This window comes from Bombina bombina, chromosome 3 (assembly GCF_027579735.1).
Source record: "Bombina bombina isolate aBomBom1 chromosome 3, aBomBom1.pri, whole genome shotgun sequence".
In the NCBI taxonomy this organism is placed as follows: Eukaryota; Metazoa; Chordata; class Amphibia; order Anura; family Bombinatoridae; genus Bombina; species Bombina bombina.
In genome coordinates, this window is record NC_069501.1 from 993735126 (window position 1) to 993752823 (window position 17698).

At 41.3% G+C, this 17698-nt stretch overlaps 1 protein-coding gene across 1 annotated transcript in view; it reads left to right on the plus strand.

Moving 5' to 3' along the window:
• Window positions 1–8124, plus strand: part of ORMDL2 (ORMDL sphingolipid biosynthesis regulator 2) — a 33304-nt gene extending 25180 nt beyond the window's left edge. The window contains exon 4 of the mRNA XM_053708130.1: window positions 5837–8124. Coding sequence (XP_053564105.1) covers window positions 5837–5972 — 136 coding nt within the window. The 3' untranslated portion in view covers window positions 5973–8124. The remainder of the gene's footprint in view (window positions 1–5836) is intronic.
• Window positions 8125–17698: the final 9574 nt, after the last annotated feature.

The following is a 17698-nucleotide window of genomic DNA, read 5'->3' on the forward strand; positions in this document are numbered from 1 at the left end:
AGCAAGAGAATGAAGAAAAATCATAATAAGAGTAAATTAGAAAGTTGCTTAAAATTGCATGCTCTATCTGAATCATAAAATAAAAAAATTGGGTTCAGTGTCCTTTTAAGACCAAAAGACACAGAACCCTCTAGGGATGTCGTCCTCAAGTTTCATAAAGACAAAGAAAGAAAGAATCTTTTACAGTTGCAAGGAAAAAACATCCTCTTCAAATTTTTGCTGACCTCAGCCCTATAGCTCTAGCAAACAGGAGAGAAGCTAAGTTTATCACAGAACATCTGAACAACACATGGGGATTTCTCTTTTGCATAAAAGTCAACAGAACCAACTAAATTATAACTTACAAACACACAGAAGATCTAGAGGATTTCTGGAAAGCTCTGGATATTCAATGTCCATCACTACCAATCCTACAAGAAGAACCCAGCAAAGCACCAAGAAAGGGACCCAGCCCAATCATCCCAATGGTCTAAGGTCACCAGAAAGCACTACAAAACCCATCTGCAGCAACTGCCTCAACCTGTTCAGATATCTTCTGAACTCCATTAATACAAACATAATTAAATGAGAACAAAAATCAGAGCACGTTGTCGGAGACAGGTGCCGTGTATGCTTTTGTCTTTTAGTATAACTATGGTGTGATCTGACTTTTATACTTACAATATGACGATGGGTTCCACCCATTATAGAAAACCCTCTTACTAAATTGCATAGGGTCAATATAGACACCGTATGACTATCACAATTATATAACTCCTTATATGCTCTCATACTCACTCTCATCTCCCTATCTACCCTACGCAACACACACATTTACAGTCAATAGACCCTCCTGTGCCCAATAAACATTTACATAAGCTGTTTTTTTTATTGTGAACTCTTTGGCTCAGTCTTTACTCAAACCCCCCCCCCCCCCCCTTTATTGAACAACACTTTTTGACAATATTATTATTGTTTTGTTTAAAGTTATTTTGTTCTATGTATTGTTGGTACATTGTGATTTACTACCTATACAGGTCATCAATGGCAACTTCGTCTCAAAGCTTTACAAACTGTATACTGAACGCGGGCCCACAATGGGCTAGTCTACCCATCTTCATAATGATAACATATTTTGATGGCAGGACTGGGAAGAACAATCAAACTCCAAAACATATATATTCCTATCACCACCCAAGATAGCACACACACAAAAAAGAACTAACCTAGCTATGGCTATGAACACCATTCATATCATATACCAAAACTGCAGAAGTTTGAACTACCCAAATAAACGCTCACATTTTAATTATTTTATAAGACTAAAAGAGGACATAGTGCTTGTCCAAGAAACCCACTTCCCCATAGGAGCTGAACCTAAAATTTGCTCCAAAGATTATCCCCAGGGTTACTTTAACTCCAATACCAAGAAAATCCATGAAGTAGGAATCCTATTTAATAAAATTAACAAACGGATTTTAAGATTTAGATGGTGGGTTTATCATCCTGACAGGATTGTTATTAAATAACCCAGTGACATTAGTCAAAATCTACTCCCCCAATACAAATCAAGATAGATTCATCAGAAATGTTTGCAACAAAATATTAGAAATACAGACGGGGGTATTAATTTTAGGGGGAGACCTCAATGTGGCCTAATAATAGACAGTTCTTCTAAGAAAAAGTTGTTTCTTCAACTGATGTGTGGCCTTTGCAACATCCCAGATTCCAAAACTACACGTTCTGATCACACACGCAAAAAACATACTAGATCGGTTATATATTAATTGATCACCTTCATATTAATCGTGCCACGCACATAGATATCTATGCTACAGCATGGTCGGACCATTCCTTAGTCTCCTTAGAACTGCAATGTCCAGACAGGTCTACACATACAAGGCACTGCAAATTAGACCATTCCTTATTGCACAACACAATTATCGTCAATAAAGTTAGGAAGGCAAAAGGAGAATACCGTACTTACAACACAATATTGACTCTGTACAGGACATGGGTGTGACAGACCCTTCTGTCAGGACTGAAAGAGTTAACTGTGTTTAGCTTTAAGAATCTAATTTCTAAAGACAGGTTTTCCGGCCTCAGCTATTGTGTGCTATAATTACATTTAAGTAATAAACAGGCCATTGTTTAATCACCCTCAGAGAACAGACGCTAGGTGATAAGACAAGCCAAATGTGTTTAAGTTGTTATCTGCCTAAGTAAAGTATTTAAGTAATATAATTCTATTGTATCATGTCAAGGGCGCTTCTCCCTTTTATCTAATGTACAACATTCTTTCAACCCCCATCTGAGGGGGGGTCAAAAACCTGTATAAATCTGTGTGCTGCCTTTTAATAAATGTCATTCTGTTTTAAACCTGAAACTGGCTGGGTTGTGAATTGCTGATTGTCTATGCAGGACATTGTTCATCTGGGGTTAACCCTTGGTACACAGTTGGTACCGTAACATTGGTGGCAAGCGACGGGAGAATCCTTATCGCCCAGAAGAGCAACTACACAAGCCAGTAACCTCAGGAAGAGGGGGATTATTACAATACTGACTAAGATGGAAAGAGTACCAGGGACAGAAGGAACCAATGGGCCCAGCATATCAGACAGAACCCCTGAAGAAGCAAGCTTTGATCGGGCGGTTAAAATAAGACTGGCATATTATGGCCCCAACCCATCTGCCGAAATTATCGACCGGGTCATAGCAGCTGTGGAGGCCAACCTACTTCGCCAAAGCGGCGCTGCAGCAGCCCAAGTCACAGCAACCCCAGTGGAAAAGGGAAAAGTAAATTTTGCAGCTTTTAAAAACTTCCTGGAAACAGAAGGAGAGATTGATGGGTACCTTGCGGATTTTGAGAGACAATGTGCACTACACCAGGTACCCGCAGAGGACTGGGTCACGATATTATCCGGAAAATTATCCGGCCGGGCCAGAGAGGCTTTTCGGGCCATTCCAGATGAGGAAGTCAGGGATTATAATACTGTAAAAGAGGCTCTGCTCTCCAGGTATGCGGTTACACCGGAGGCATACCGGAGGCGGTTCAGAGACACTGTTAAATTAGCTGGTGATTCCTACCTTGAGTGGGCATGTAAGGTGCACCGCACAGCAGCTCACTGGATAGCGGGGTGCCAAGCCGTATCTGGGGAAGAGGTGCTGCAGCTATTCCTGTTGGAACATTGCTTCGACAAGTTACCCGCAGGAGTTCGAGAGTGGGTTCGGGACCGTAAACCCTCCACCCTGCATGAAGCAGCTCGCTTGGCAGATGAGTATACGGATGCCCGCAAACTGGACACTGCTACCACTAAGCCCCCTGCTAGAGTGGAGTACAGACCCCCAGTCACCCCAGCAGCTGCCAGTTACCAACCCCCAGCGCACCGCTATACTACACGGCATCCGGCCACGAACTACCCTCAGAGAGCCCGGTTCAATTCGCGGGGCTACTCACAACCTATTCGGTGCTTTGGATGTAAGCAACTAGGGCACAAAAGACCAGAGTGTCCCCTAAACGCAGCGAACCAAGCACAGTCCTGGAGAAGACCCGCTAGCGGAATCCCACGTAATCCTCAGCCTGCGGCCCGCTACGTAGAGGCGCAAGAATGCTGGGGCATCCTACATGAGGCAGACCCCGTGCAAGCTGCCCACCGGAATAACCGGCAACTGGTTAAAGTGAATGGGAAGGAGGTCAGTGGTCTACGGGATACTGGTGCTACCATGACCTTGCTTCGAAAGAACTTGGTGTCTGAGAAACAGCACACAGGAGACACTGTGGCTGTGAGGGTAGCAGGGGGCACTGTGTTCCGCCTGCCTGTTTCCAGGGTGCATTTGGATTGGGGAGGGGGCGCTAGACCTGTGAATGTGGGGGTCATGAAGGATTTACCAGCTGATGTTCTCCTTGGAAATACCTTGGTCCCCCTTGTTTCTGCCTATGCTCCCATGGGTCCCGCTGATGTTAACCCTGTGACTACCCGTGCTCAGATCCGTGCAGCAGAGACTGACCCCCCTGCTGCTAAGCCCCAGGACGCTGAGCTCAGTAAATCTCTATCCGCTATTGATATGTGGGAGTCACGTTACAATGCGCTGATGAAGGAGAAGAGTCACGTAGAGGATAAAATGGTCACGTTAAATAATCATGTAACAGTGCTAGCGGGAGAGAAGAGGAGTGCAGAGGAAAAAGCACGTTTAGAACAGGAATCTCTGCTAGACAAGCTGCACCGACAGACTGCAGAAAACACCAGCTTGAGAGTGGAACATGAAACATTAAGGACAAACTTAGTGACACTGGAGGAGAAGCTGACGCTGGCTCATAGTGAGGTGCAGCAACTCAAGGGCACCCTATGTCAGTATGAAGGGATTGTGGATATCTATAAAGAGCAGGTACAAAAACCACGTAAAGAAGCCGATGATATTTTGAAGGACTGTTTAGCCCTAGTCGGGGCACTGAAGAGGTTGAACCCTTATTTATACAGACAGGGATTCTCTCTCATAACGGGAATACAGATGGATTGTCCCAGCAAACTGACATGCCTACCACCTCCTAGTCCGGTCATCCCCAGGTTGACCCGCAAAAGGGTCAAGCCGGGTCTGCCGGAGTGTTCCACAAGGGGGGAGCTATGTGACAGACCCTTCTGTCAGGACTGAAAGAGTTAACTGTGTTTAGCTTTAAGAATCTAATTTCTAAAGACAGGTTTTCCGGCCTCAGCTATTGTGTGCTATAATTACATTTAAGTAATAAACAGGCCATTGTTTAATCACCCTCAGAGAACAGACGCTAGGTGATAAGACAAGCCAAATGTGTTTAAGTTGTTATCTGCCTAAGTAAAGTATTTAAGTAATATAATTCTATTGTATCATGTCAAGGGCGCTTCTCCCTTTTATCTAATGTACAACATTCTTTCAACCCCCATCTGAGGGGGGGTCAAAAACCTGTATAAATCTGTGTGCTGCCTTTTAATAAATGTCATTCTGTTTTAAACCTGAAACTGGCTGGGTTGTGAATTGCTGATTGTCTATGCAGGACATTGTTCATCTGGGGTTAACCCTTGGTACACAGTTGGTACCGTAACAATGGGTTATTGTGGAAAGCCCATAAAGCGGTTAACAGAGGTATTTTTAAACAACAAAGAGCACACTTTAAAAGAACCTTGGAGCAAGAATATAAAACCCTCACATCAGAGCTACACTCAGCAGAGCAAATTCATAAATTAAACCCTAAAAATAAAATCATCACTTACCCGCCAGTAAGAAAAACCCCAGCCCCTTAGGGGGTGGCTAGGGACGAGTCCCTGCGACGCATGAAGGTAGTTATGGCTGAAGTCCCGTTTAGGAAATGCTGTGCACATAGAAGAGCATTCCTATGTCCCTGTAGCTCCCAATTTGTAATCAATAAGCAAGTAGCTGGAACAACCTCTATTCTCAACCATTTCCTACGAGGCTAAGAACAAAACTGAGAGATGGGAGGTGGAGAAGGGTTTAAAGCTCTGATATGGGTTCTTGACCTCCTAGTGGTGGGAAATATATCCCATATGTTACAGAGGACTGTGGATCTGAAAGGCAGGTAGTGAGTAAAATTAGCCAGGTGGTGTGCCCATTAAATAATGCATGGGTTAAACATGGAGAATACATTTTGAAATGCCTGGTTTTTAATAAAAGAAACAATAAAAAATAAATTTAAATGGTCTTTTAGGCAATTTCCTACTTTCTTTTTTATCATAATGTGGTAACCTGTAAATTACCAGCGATAACAAAAACATGTGTTGCTTTATTGTCAGACATCACTGTACTGTAAATTATAGAATATGAAATAGTTTGTATTAACATTAACTCATATGTGTCCTTTGTCCTCCAGATACCTCCTTGCCAGCTTTTACACAAAGTATGATGCAGTCCATTTTCTTATCAACACAGTATCGTTGCTCACTGTTCTTCTGCCAAAGCTCCCACAATTCCATGGAGTCAGAATATTTGGAATCAATAAATACTGAAGAGGACGACACTACCCAGCATCCCACATCAGTTTAAGGAACCTTAACATGCTGTTTCCCTAACGTCATGTGCCTTTTACATTGAGAATGCAGTGTTCTACAGATGCCTTGCAGAGCTTGGTTGGAAAGTTAGCACTGATGTTGCCTTAGAGCTGTCTAATACACTGTAGGATTCTTCAGCACTAAATTAATTTAGAAATACCTACATCATAATTGCAGTCATCCTTTCTAAAGTACTGCTACATGGACAAGCTTATCAGGATGGTTTATGATTTAAGTATTGCTTTAAAGTGAACCAGGTCTAGTTTTGCAAATGACATTCCATAGCAGCCTCATTTAACACTTTGATACTTAAGAGACTAGTTTGTGCTTTCATATTCACCATCTCTTAAATTAGAAAGCACAAGGGCTGGGATAGGAACACTTTCTATAATTATACCTCAGATTAAAAAAAAAATATATATCCTTGATGTAAAATTTTTGCTAATTGAAAAAATAAAACAGAGGTTCCTTGTACATAATTCTGAACATATCTTAGATTATAAAGGGCCATTTTAATGCAAAACCAAAATACTTTGGTGTTATTTTTTACCTTATGTCCGTGGCTTACTTACTATATGTTTAAGCCTGCAAACGTATAGCCAAGATCTGGCTTGGGAGGCTCAACAAAATTCTGAGCAGGACATGGCAGTTGTCTAAATGTAATTTGTAACTGGCTCCCGACCATGTCCTGCTCAGGAGTTGCAATATGTTCAGTCTGTTAAGCAAGATTTAGGTATGTATAAAAGACCTTTGCAGGGATTATTAGCTAAGGGCATTAGTGGGTAAACGTATGTTTAAAGGGACAGTCTACTTCACACTTTTTATTGTTTAAAAAGACAGATAATCCCTTTTATTACCCATTCCCCAGTTTTGCATAACCAACACTGTTTATATAATACACTTTTTACCTCTGTGTGTACCTTGTAGATAAGCCTCTGCAGACTGCCCCCTTATCTCAGTTCTTTTGACTGAGTTGCATTTTAGACAGTTGGTGCTGACTCATAAATAACTCCTAGGGAGAGAGCACAATGTTATCTTTATGGCACACATGAACAATGCACTGAGATAAGAGGCGGCCTTTACGGGTTTAGAATTTAGCATATGAGCCTCCCTAGGTTTAGATTTCAACAAAAAACTCCATGAGAAAAAAGCAAATTTGATGATAAAAGTAAATTGGAAAGTTGTTCAAAATTGCCAGCTCTATCTGAATCATGAGTTTGATTTTGACTATACTGTCCCTTTTAAAATTTTATTTTTAGCATTTAACTGTATCATTTAAAGGGACACTCAACACATCTTGATTTTATGTAAAAAATAAATAAATGTGCTTTGCCCCATACTCCCCAGAGAAGACAAAAATCAAAATTTGTAACCTAGGTTTTCAAAAGTGCTGCAAATTCCCCCCAAAACCTGCTACTTGGTTTCCAGGGTACATATTTTATTTTATAGCCTTTCTATGGAGTTTAGGACAAATACAATTTTACACAAGAGGTGCTCAATGTCCTTTAAAGCATGTGAATTGCTTTTTTTTTTATATTTATTTCATATATTCCTAATTTAAGGGCCATAATAGTTTAAAATTACACGGACTAATTTGTTAGTGCATGTAATTTTAACACTATCGACCCTGCACTACTTGTTAAACCCCGCAAAGGAGTTAACAGCAGCACTAGTCACGTGACTCAGATATGTAACTAGTCCTGCTGATTTTTATCAGCAATAGTTTTAACTCGGAACCTGCAGTGCTCTGAGGGTCCAGAGCGGTACTTATACAGTGTGCATGGCCAATAGTATTAAAATTACATGTTGTTACGAATTAGCGCATGTCATTTTTTCCACTGTTATGGCCCTTTAGTTTACTTGATTTTATTATCTGAAACTAAATAACCTTAAATGCAGTTCTGCCCACATAAGTTGCTCATATTTGTGCATATAACTTATAGAGGTTTGGCAATTGATGTTGCAATTGCAGGCAGCTTGTGTGTAGCATAGAGAACACAAAATAAATGAAGAACTGTGATTAGTCTTTTAATTAGAAATGTAACTGACCTTTTATTTTGCGCACTAAGTGACAGCACGTTAAATTAAAATAAAATCTCATTGAAATGGAGCAAGCAGTATTGGTAAATTCATTATGTTTCTGAACTTTATGTTTTTAAAAGAAACGTCTCTTTTTAGAGCAAAAATAGCTTTCACTGCTCTACTAGTGTGGGGTTGTCCAATCAAAGTCCCGGGGGCCACAGTGCAACACTCCAGTGCTTGATATGGCTTATTTTTGCCATCCTCTTTGGGGATCAATTATATGTTTATGGATCTATTTTTTATTAACAAATTGCTAATTTAAAGTTTGTTTATATTTAATTGTTTATTTTTAATGCAATAGAATTTTTATTATTTGCTTATCGGCCCTAAAAGGGTAGCATATACATTTTTGCCCCTTATTGGACCGCCCTCTTCTACTACATGTGTTTGGAACATGCATGTATACAATATGGCACAAGGTCAGAGATTTTGCACAAGAACAATGTACATTATTCACATTCAACTAACATGAAATCAACCCCAGTGCATTGAAAATTCTTAAAATGGTGACATTCCTTGCAATTTTCCAGCTGTTTTATCTAATAAAATACAACTATAAAGAAGAACAAAAACAGGAAGAAAAAAAACAACATATTTAATGGATGGGATTCTGCAGATACCAGATATCTTCCAGCCCACAAAATCCTCCACGCACATACTTTAACGTCCTCTATCCGACAAGTCAAAAGTCCATTATACATTCTGTGTTTCTCAGTGGGTATTAAATTTGTTTCTGAAACTCTTGGGGCAATAAAAGAATATAAAGTTAGCGAGTCCCATTTCTCCTTTGTCGATTGATCAGCAATATTAGTTTTAGTTTTCTTAGTGTCGGTACACACTGAAACACCAATGTTTAAATATCAATTTCCTAGCTAATAAAATTATTGCGATTTTTAGATGTCTCTTAGATTTTAGTGGTTTAGGTATATCTACAAAAAGGATTTCACCTGTCACCCAATTGAATTCGAACATTAAATTTTTGGCGCATCCAGTATTCTATCATGGCCCAAAAGCGTCTGATGGGAGGACAGTGTCTAAGAAAGTGTACAATATCGGGCTTAGGAAAGAGACATTTTAGACAAATATTACTGGTACCTTTTTAATTTCTGTAAAATTCTGGGGGTTATGTATGATCTATACATTAGCTTTCTATGCGCTTCACACAGTTCTGCAGTGAAAATTAAAAACTATCGGGTTGAGATATGAAGCACTCAAAAGCTAAAACTTATAGAATGAAGATACAATATAGGGATATGTGAGGACTTATCAGAGTTTTAGTCTAGATATGGAAGTAAAGCAACATAAACATTCTATATTCACAAAATTTAAATTGCTCTATTTATTATGATTAAACTGCTACATAAAATCATATTGTAGGCTTGTGTCACATAGGGTATAAAACCACAATGGGAATATATATTTAAGCTGCCATAATAGCAGGTCTGACTTTGCTTTATATCTCTTTTTTTAAACCAATGGCATAGGTTATACCCCCTTGCGGAACCGCCTTAGCAGTTTCCCGAAATAACATGGGGGTAGCCAAATGTTGGGCATTTGTGTGTCTATGCCAATCACATCTTGAAAGAAACTATGGCAACTGCAATTGTATAAATAATTTAAAAATCTCCACCTGTTGACTTGGTGCACTGCCCTTGTTATATCTAGTGAGAGAAGTATGGGGAAGTGGTCAGACAGTGTCATATGCAGTATATTCGCTACACATACTCGGGGGATAAGTGAGGCAGAGATTAAAAAGTAGTCTATGCATGACAAGGTGTGTCTGGAAGCAGAAAGGCATGTGTACTCTTACGCTTCAGGATTCCTATCCCTCCAGACCTCTCCTAAGTACAGTGCATTCATAAATTTTGAGAAAATACGAGATTTATGTTTCAAATATCTAATATCAATTGAAAGACAGTGTTGGGAGTTGGGATTCCGAAACCAAACTATCAGGATTTGTGGTACTATATTAAAATCACCCCAACCACCATTGTTAGTAATTTATTTTCCAAAGGGCTGATCAAACTGCATAGGGCAAACTACAGGCCATATATCTAAATGTAGGATGATACAGCGTTCTTCATCATCTACCTCCCTTTTAATTATATTGTAAGGAAGTTTTCTAAAAAGTATGTCTACCCTTCATGCTCTACGTGCTTCATACCCGGCATTAAAAGTCAAGAAGTGAGCTTTGAGCAAAATTGTGCTCCTTACCGCACTCCAATACCAGTGCTGGTTAAGTCAGCGGTGAGCTGGTTGTACGTGCTCGTGCACATACTACCTCAGTGACTCACCCTTGTTTAAGTTTTTGGTGCTCTATCTTTGAAAGATGAGTTTCCTCCAGCACTGCTATAGTATGTATATTTAGATTTAAGGTATTTAAGAATGGCCTTACATTTAATAGGGAATGTAATGCCCCCAACATTCCATGCCAGTATATTAAAGGGACACTCAAGTCAAAATTAAACTTTCATTTCTCTTGAAAGGTGTATCCAGTCCACGGATTCATCCTTTACTTGTGGGATATTCTCCTTCCCAACAGGAAGTGGCAAAGAGAGCACACAGCAGAGCTGTCCGTATAGCTCCCCCTCTAACTCCACCCCCCAGTCATTCTCTTTGCCGGCTCTAAGCAATCGGAAGGGTAAAGTGAATGTGGTGTTAGAAATGTAGTTTTTATTTTCTACAAGCAAAAGTTTGTTATTTTAAATGGTACCGGTGTGTACTATTTACTCTCTAGCAGAAAGGAGTTCTGCAGGGAGGAAGATGATTTTAGCATGTTGTAACTAAAATCCACTGCTGTTCCCACATAGGACTGAGGAGTGCAAGAAAACTTCAGTTGGGGGGAACGGTTTGCAGGTTAGGCTGCAATAAGGTATGTTCAGTCATTTATTTCTAGACAAGACTGTGATAAGAGAAGAGACTGATAATATCCCCATGAGGGAAGGGTAAGCTGTATTCAGAGACTAAGTATGGAATTGCAAGCTTACATAACAGGGCTAGTTTATGCTGGTTGACACTACTTAATGGCAAACGGTTTTTATTGAAAAATTTCGTTTTTTGAGACACTTTGAAGGTTACTTTGGGTTTCTTTCAGGGGTTATTACCCACATGGCTATTACTAAAACACTTGGGAGTGTTTCTTTAGGCCTCACAAGCACCGGAGTGAGGTGGGAGGGGCCTAATTTCGTGCCTCAGATGCGCAGTTATTTTGACTAGAAGTTCAGGCTGTTGCACATGGAGGGTCCTGCTGCAGTTTGAGGGCCTATACAAAGCTTTTTCCCCACAAATCTGGTCCTAAGGGTGCAGGTAGGGCCACAGCAGAGCTGTGGCAAGGTGCTGAAGTTTCTTTAACAGTTTTTTTTTTACTACTGTCGATCCGGTTTGGGCATTAAGGGGTTAATCGTTTATATTGCTAGTGGTGTAATCTTACTAATGCTTTAGGTACATACTGTAAAAATTTCGAAAAGTTTGCTGCATTTTTTCACTGTTTTTGCAAGATTGTGTGCCTTTTTTATCTCTTAAAGGCACAGTACCGTTTTTTTCAAAGTGTGTTTTTACTTGATTAAAGTGATATCCAAGCCTGTTTATATTACTACTAGTCTGTTAAACATGTCTGACACCAAGGAAAGTCCTTGTTCAATGTGTTTAGAAGCCATGGTGGAACCCCCTCTCAGAATGTGTCCCACTTGTACTGATATGTCTATACACTTTAAAGAACATATTGTTGCACTTAAAAATGTAGCCCAAGATGATTCTCAGACAGAAGGTAACGAGGTTAGCCCATCAACCTCTCCCCAAGTGTCACAACCAGTTACGCCCACTCAAGCTACGCCTAGCACCTCTAGTGCGTCTAACTCTTTTACCTTGCAAGACTTGGCGGCAGTTATGGATAATACCCTCTCAGTGTTCTTATCTAAACTGCCCGTGTTACCTTCAAAGCGTGATAGCTCTGTTTTAAGAACAGATTATGAGCATTCTGACGCTTTAGTAGCCGTATCTGATATACCCTCACAACACTCTGAAGTGGGGGCGACGGATGTGCTGTCTGAGGGAGAAATTTCCGATTCAGGAAAGGTTTCTCCTCAGACAGATTCAGATACGTTGGCTTTTAAATTTAAACTAGAACACCTCCGCTTATTGCTCAGGGAGGTATTAGTTACTCTGGATGATTGCGACGCTATGGTGGTTCCAGAGAAATTGTGTAAAATGGACAAGTACCTAGAAGTTCCTGTTTACACTGATGTGTTCCCGGTCCCTAAGAGGATTGCGGATATCGTTACTAGGGAGTGGGATAAACCAGGTATTCCCTTCGTTCCCCCTCCTGTTTTTAAGAAAATGTTCCCCATATCTAACCCCATACGGAACTCGTGGCAGACGGTCCCTAAGGTGGAGGGGGCTGTTTCTTCACTTGCTAAACGCACAACTATACCTATAGAAGACAGTTGTGCTTTCAAAGACCCTATGGATAAAAAATAAGAGGGTTTACTTAAGAAAATTTTTGTTCAACAAGGTTTTCTTCTCCAACCTATTGCGTGCATTGTTCCTGTAACCACTGCAGCTGCTTTCTGGTTCGAGGCGCCAGAAGATGCGCTCCTCACGGAGACCTCATATGAGGACATTATGGACAGAATTAAGGCTCTTAAGCTGGCTAATTCTTTTATCACAGATGCCGCTTTCCAACTAGCTAAGTTAGCGGCAAAAAATTCAGGTGTCGCCATTTTGGCGCAGGGCGCTATGGCTAAAGTCCTGGTCGGCCGATATGTCGTCAAAATCCAACCTATTGAACATCCCTTTTAAAGGAAAGACCCTCTTCGGGCCTGAATTGAAAGAGATTATTTCAGAAATTACTGGAGGAAAAGGCCATGCTCTCCCCCAGGACAAGTCCTTCAAGACAAAGAATAAACAAAATAATTTTCGTTCCTTTCGGAATTTCAGGAGTGGTCTCGCTTCATCCTCTCCTGCTGCAAAGCAAGAGGGTAACACTTCACAACCCAGGGCAGCCTGGAAACCTTACCAGGGCTGGAACAAGGGTAAACAGGCCAAGAAGCCTGCAGCTGCCTCCAAGACAGCATGATGGGGTAGCCCCAGATCCGGGACCGGATCAAGTAGGGCGCAGACTCTCTCTCTTCACTCAGGCCTGGGCAAGAGATGTACACGATCCCTGGGCCTTAGAGATTGTATCTCAGGGATATCTTCTAGAATTCAAGGACTCCCCTCCAAGGGGAAGGTTCCACATTTCTCGTCTGTCTTCAGACCAGACAAAGAAAGAGGCGTTCTTACGCTGTGTAGAAGACCTACATACAATGGGAGTGATCCACCCAGTTCCAATTGCGGAACAAGGGCTGGGGTTTTACTCAAACCTGTTTGTGGTTCCAAAGAAAGAAGGAACTTTCAGACCAATCCTGGATCTGAAAATTCTAAACAAATTCCTCAGAGTCCCATCATTTAAGATGGAGACCATTCGGACAATCTTACCAATGATCCAGGAGGGTCAATATATGACCACCGTGGATTTAAAAGATGCGTATCTGCACATTCTTATCCACAAAGATCATCACCAGTTTCTCAGGTTCGCTTTTCTGGACAAGCATTACCAGTTTGTGGCTCTTCCTTTCGGGTTGGCCACTGCTCCCAGAATTTTCACAAAGGTGCTAGGGTCCCTCCTGGCGGTTCTAAGACCGCGGGGCATAGCAGTGGCGCCTTATCTAGACGACATCTTAATTCAGGCGTTGACTTTCCAAAGAGCCAAGTCTCACACGGAAATTGTATTGGCCTTTCTGAGGTCTCACGGGTGGAAGGTGAACATTAAAAAGTTCTCTCTCCCCCCTCACAAGAGTTTCCTTCCTAGGAACTCTAATAGACTCGGTAGAAATGAAAATATTTCTGATAGAGGTCAGAAAGTTAAAACTCTTAACCACTTGCCGAGCCCTTCATGCCATTCCTAGGCCATCTGTAGCTCAGTGCATGGAGACAATCGGGCTAATGGTAGCGGCAATGGACATAGTCCCTTTTGCACGGATACACCTCAGACCACTGCAACTATGCATGCTCAAACAGTGGAATGGGGATTATGCAGATTTGTCTCCTCAAATACAGCTGGACCAGGGTCTCAGGATCACCTGTCTCAGGGAATGTGTTTCCGCAGACCAGAGTGGATCATCGTAACGACTGACGCCAGTCTGTTGGGCTGGGGCGCAGTCTGGGACTCCGTGAAAGCTCAGGGTTTATGGTCTCGGGAAGAAGCTCTTCTCCCGATAAACATTCTGGAACTGAGGGCGATATTCAACGCTCTCCAGGCATGGCCTCAGCTTGCTGCGGCCAAATTCATCAGATTTCAGTCGGACAACATCACGACTGTAGCTTACGTCAATCATCAAGGGGGAACAAGGAGTTCCATAGCAATGACGGAAGTAACCAAAATAATCAGGTGGGCGGAGGATCACTCCTGCCATCTCTCAGCAATTCACATCCCAGGAGTAGACAACTCGGAGAATCAGATTTTCTAAGTCATCAGACTTTTCACCCGGGGGAGTGGGAACTCCACCCGGAGGTATTTGCCCAGCTGACTCAGCTATGGGGCACTCCAGAATTTGATCTGATGGCGTCCCGTCAGAACACCAAGCTTCCTCTTTACGGTTCCAGATCCCGGGATCCCCAGGCGGTGCTGATAGATGCTCTAGCAGCGCCTTGGTCCTTCAATCTGGCCTATGTTTTTCCACCGTTTCCTCTCCTCCCTCGTCTGGTTGCCAGAATCAAGCGGGCTTCAGTGATTCTAATAGCGCCTGCGTGGCCACGCAGGACCTGGTATGCAGACCTAGTGGACATGTCATCTGTTCCACCATGGACACTACCAATGAGGCAGGACCTTCTAATACAAGGTCCTTTCAAACATCCAAATCTAATTTCTCTGCGTCTGACTGCTTGGAGATTGAACACCTAATTCTATCAAAGCGTGGTTTCTCTGAGTCGGTTATTGATACCCTGATTCAGGCTAGAAAGCCTGTCACCAGGAAAATCTACCATAAGATTTGGCGAAAATATATTTTTTGGTGCGAATCCAAGGGTTACTCATGGAGTAAGATAAGGATTCCCAGGATATTGTCCTTTCTCCAAGAAGGATTGGAGAAAGGATTATCAGCTAGTTCCTTTAAAAGGACAGATATCTGCTTTGTCTATTCTTTTACACAAACGTCTGGCAGAGGTACCAGACGTTCAAGCGTTTAGTCAGGCTTTAGTCAGAATCAAGCCTGTTTATAGACCTGTGGCTCCGCCATGGAGTTTGAATTTAGTTCTTTCAGTTCCATTTGAACCTTTACATTCCATAGATATTAAGCTTTTATCTTGGAAAGTTTTGTTTTTGGTAGCTATCTCTTCTGCTCGAAGAGTTTCAGAGTTATCTGCTTTACAGTGTGATTCACCTTGCCTGGTGTTCCATGCAGATAAGGTAGTTTTGCGTAACAAACGCGGTTTTCTTCCTAAGGTTGTATCTAATAAGAATATTAACCAGGAAATTGTTGATCCTTCTCTGTGTCCTAATCCTTCGTTGAAGAAGGAACGTCTGTTACACAATCTTGATGTGGTTCGTGCTTTAAAGTTCTATTTACAAGCAACTAAGGATTTCAGACAAACAACTTCTTTGTTTGTTATCTATTCTGGTAAGAGGAGAGGTCAGAAGGCGACCGCTACCTCTTTCCTTTTGGCTGAAAAGCATCATCCGTTTGGCCTATGAGACTGCTGGCCAGCAGCCTCCTGAAACAATTACTGCCCATTCTACCAGAGCAGTGGCTTCCACATGGGCTTTTAAAAATGAGGCTTCTGTTGAACAGATTTGTAAGGCAGCGACTTGGTCTTCGCTGCATACTTTTTCTAAATGTTACAAATTCGATACTTTTGCTTCTTCGGAGGCTATTTTTGGGAGAAAGGTTTTACAAGCAGTGGTGCCTTCCGTTTAAGGTACCTGTCTTGTTCCCTCCCTTTATCCGTGTCCTAAAGCTTTGGTATTGGTATCCCACAAGTAAAGGATGAATCCGTGGACTGGATACACCTTACAAGAGAAAACAGAATTTATGCTTACCTGATAAATTTATTTCGCTTGTGGTGTATCCAGTCCACGGCCCGCCCTGTCATTTTAAGACAGGTGGTTTTTATTTTTAAACTACAGTCACCACGGCACCCTATGGTTTCTCCTTTTTCTTCCTAACCTTCAGTCGAATGACTGGGGGGTGGAGATAGAGGGGGAGCTATATGGACAGCTCTGCTGTGTGCTCTCTTTGCCACTTCCTGTTGGGAAGGAGAATATCCCACAAGTAAAGGATGAATCCGTGGACTGGATACACCACAAGAGAAATACATTTATCAGGTAAGCATAAATTCTGTTTTTTCAGATAGAGCGTGCAATTTTAAACAACTTTCCAATTGACTTTGAATTTAAGTTCAGACTAAGTGCTATTGCATTGTCTTGGTATCTTGCATTTGTTAATTATGCAAATCTAATGTGTTGACCAGTCCTTTAAGGTGATTCAATTATATGTCTATACACTAAAGCAATTAGGCTAGAGTGAAACGTGTTGTGTACCTGTATCAAAGTTTTGTTAAGATGTCGATATGACAAGTCAGAAGTGTCTTCACAGTTTGTCACACTGAGTCAGTCTAAAATTATAGCACATCTCTGTATACAGGGGCGTCTTGAAAAAGGGGCAAATAACTACTGCCAACTCAAACATATCTAAGAAAGTTAAAAAGAGGTTAACATGAAACCATCACATATAAGTAGTTAACAGACAAAAACAACATATCCAAATTTTAATAAACTGAATTTAGATACACTGCCCAACCCTCCCCCACCCCAAAATACTCAACTGAAGTACAATTTCCTTAATTTTAACATCTTTTTTTTCTCCCCATCCAGCAGAAACCTCAGCTCTAGGTAGCAAAATCAGGTCAATACTGTAACAATGTAACACTAGATTATGTGTCCTCCATCCCCCGTTCATTTCTATAGCCTCCGATCCTCCTCCTCTAAATAGAGCTGTAATTGCTTTGGGTTGTCAAAAACTTTGCAAAGAGGATGGCTATTGTTCTACCCTGTTCAATTAGTTTTTTGCAATTTGGTGCAAATTCTCTTCATCTAGTATTCTCAATTGAATAATCCCAATAAAGACTCTTCTGCCCTCATAAGACATAGGGCCTGCTGGTCGAAAAGCTTTAAAAAATTACATCTTTTCTCTAAAATTCAGGAATTTGATCAAGACTTGTCTTTATTGTTTGGTGATCTCCCACACCCTTCCTACAACCCCCAATCTGTGCACTCCTTCAGCCTTACACTTTATTTCAGCCTCAGGCAATTTGTGGATCTGTAGCAAGTTCTTTTCAGCAAATTCTAAAGTTATTAAAATGGACTCCGTTAGGCCAACTATATGTAAATTATTCAGATGAGATTTGTTATCTGTTAAGAATTGTATTTTGCTTTTGTAGATTAGTTATGGTTGTAGATTGGGATCTTTGTAAGTCCTCCACCTCAGACAGGCAATGTTAAGCCTGCGTAAGTCTTGCAGAGAATTGTTTAAAGTGTGTAGCTAAGGAGTCCACTCCTGTCTGGAGAT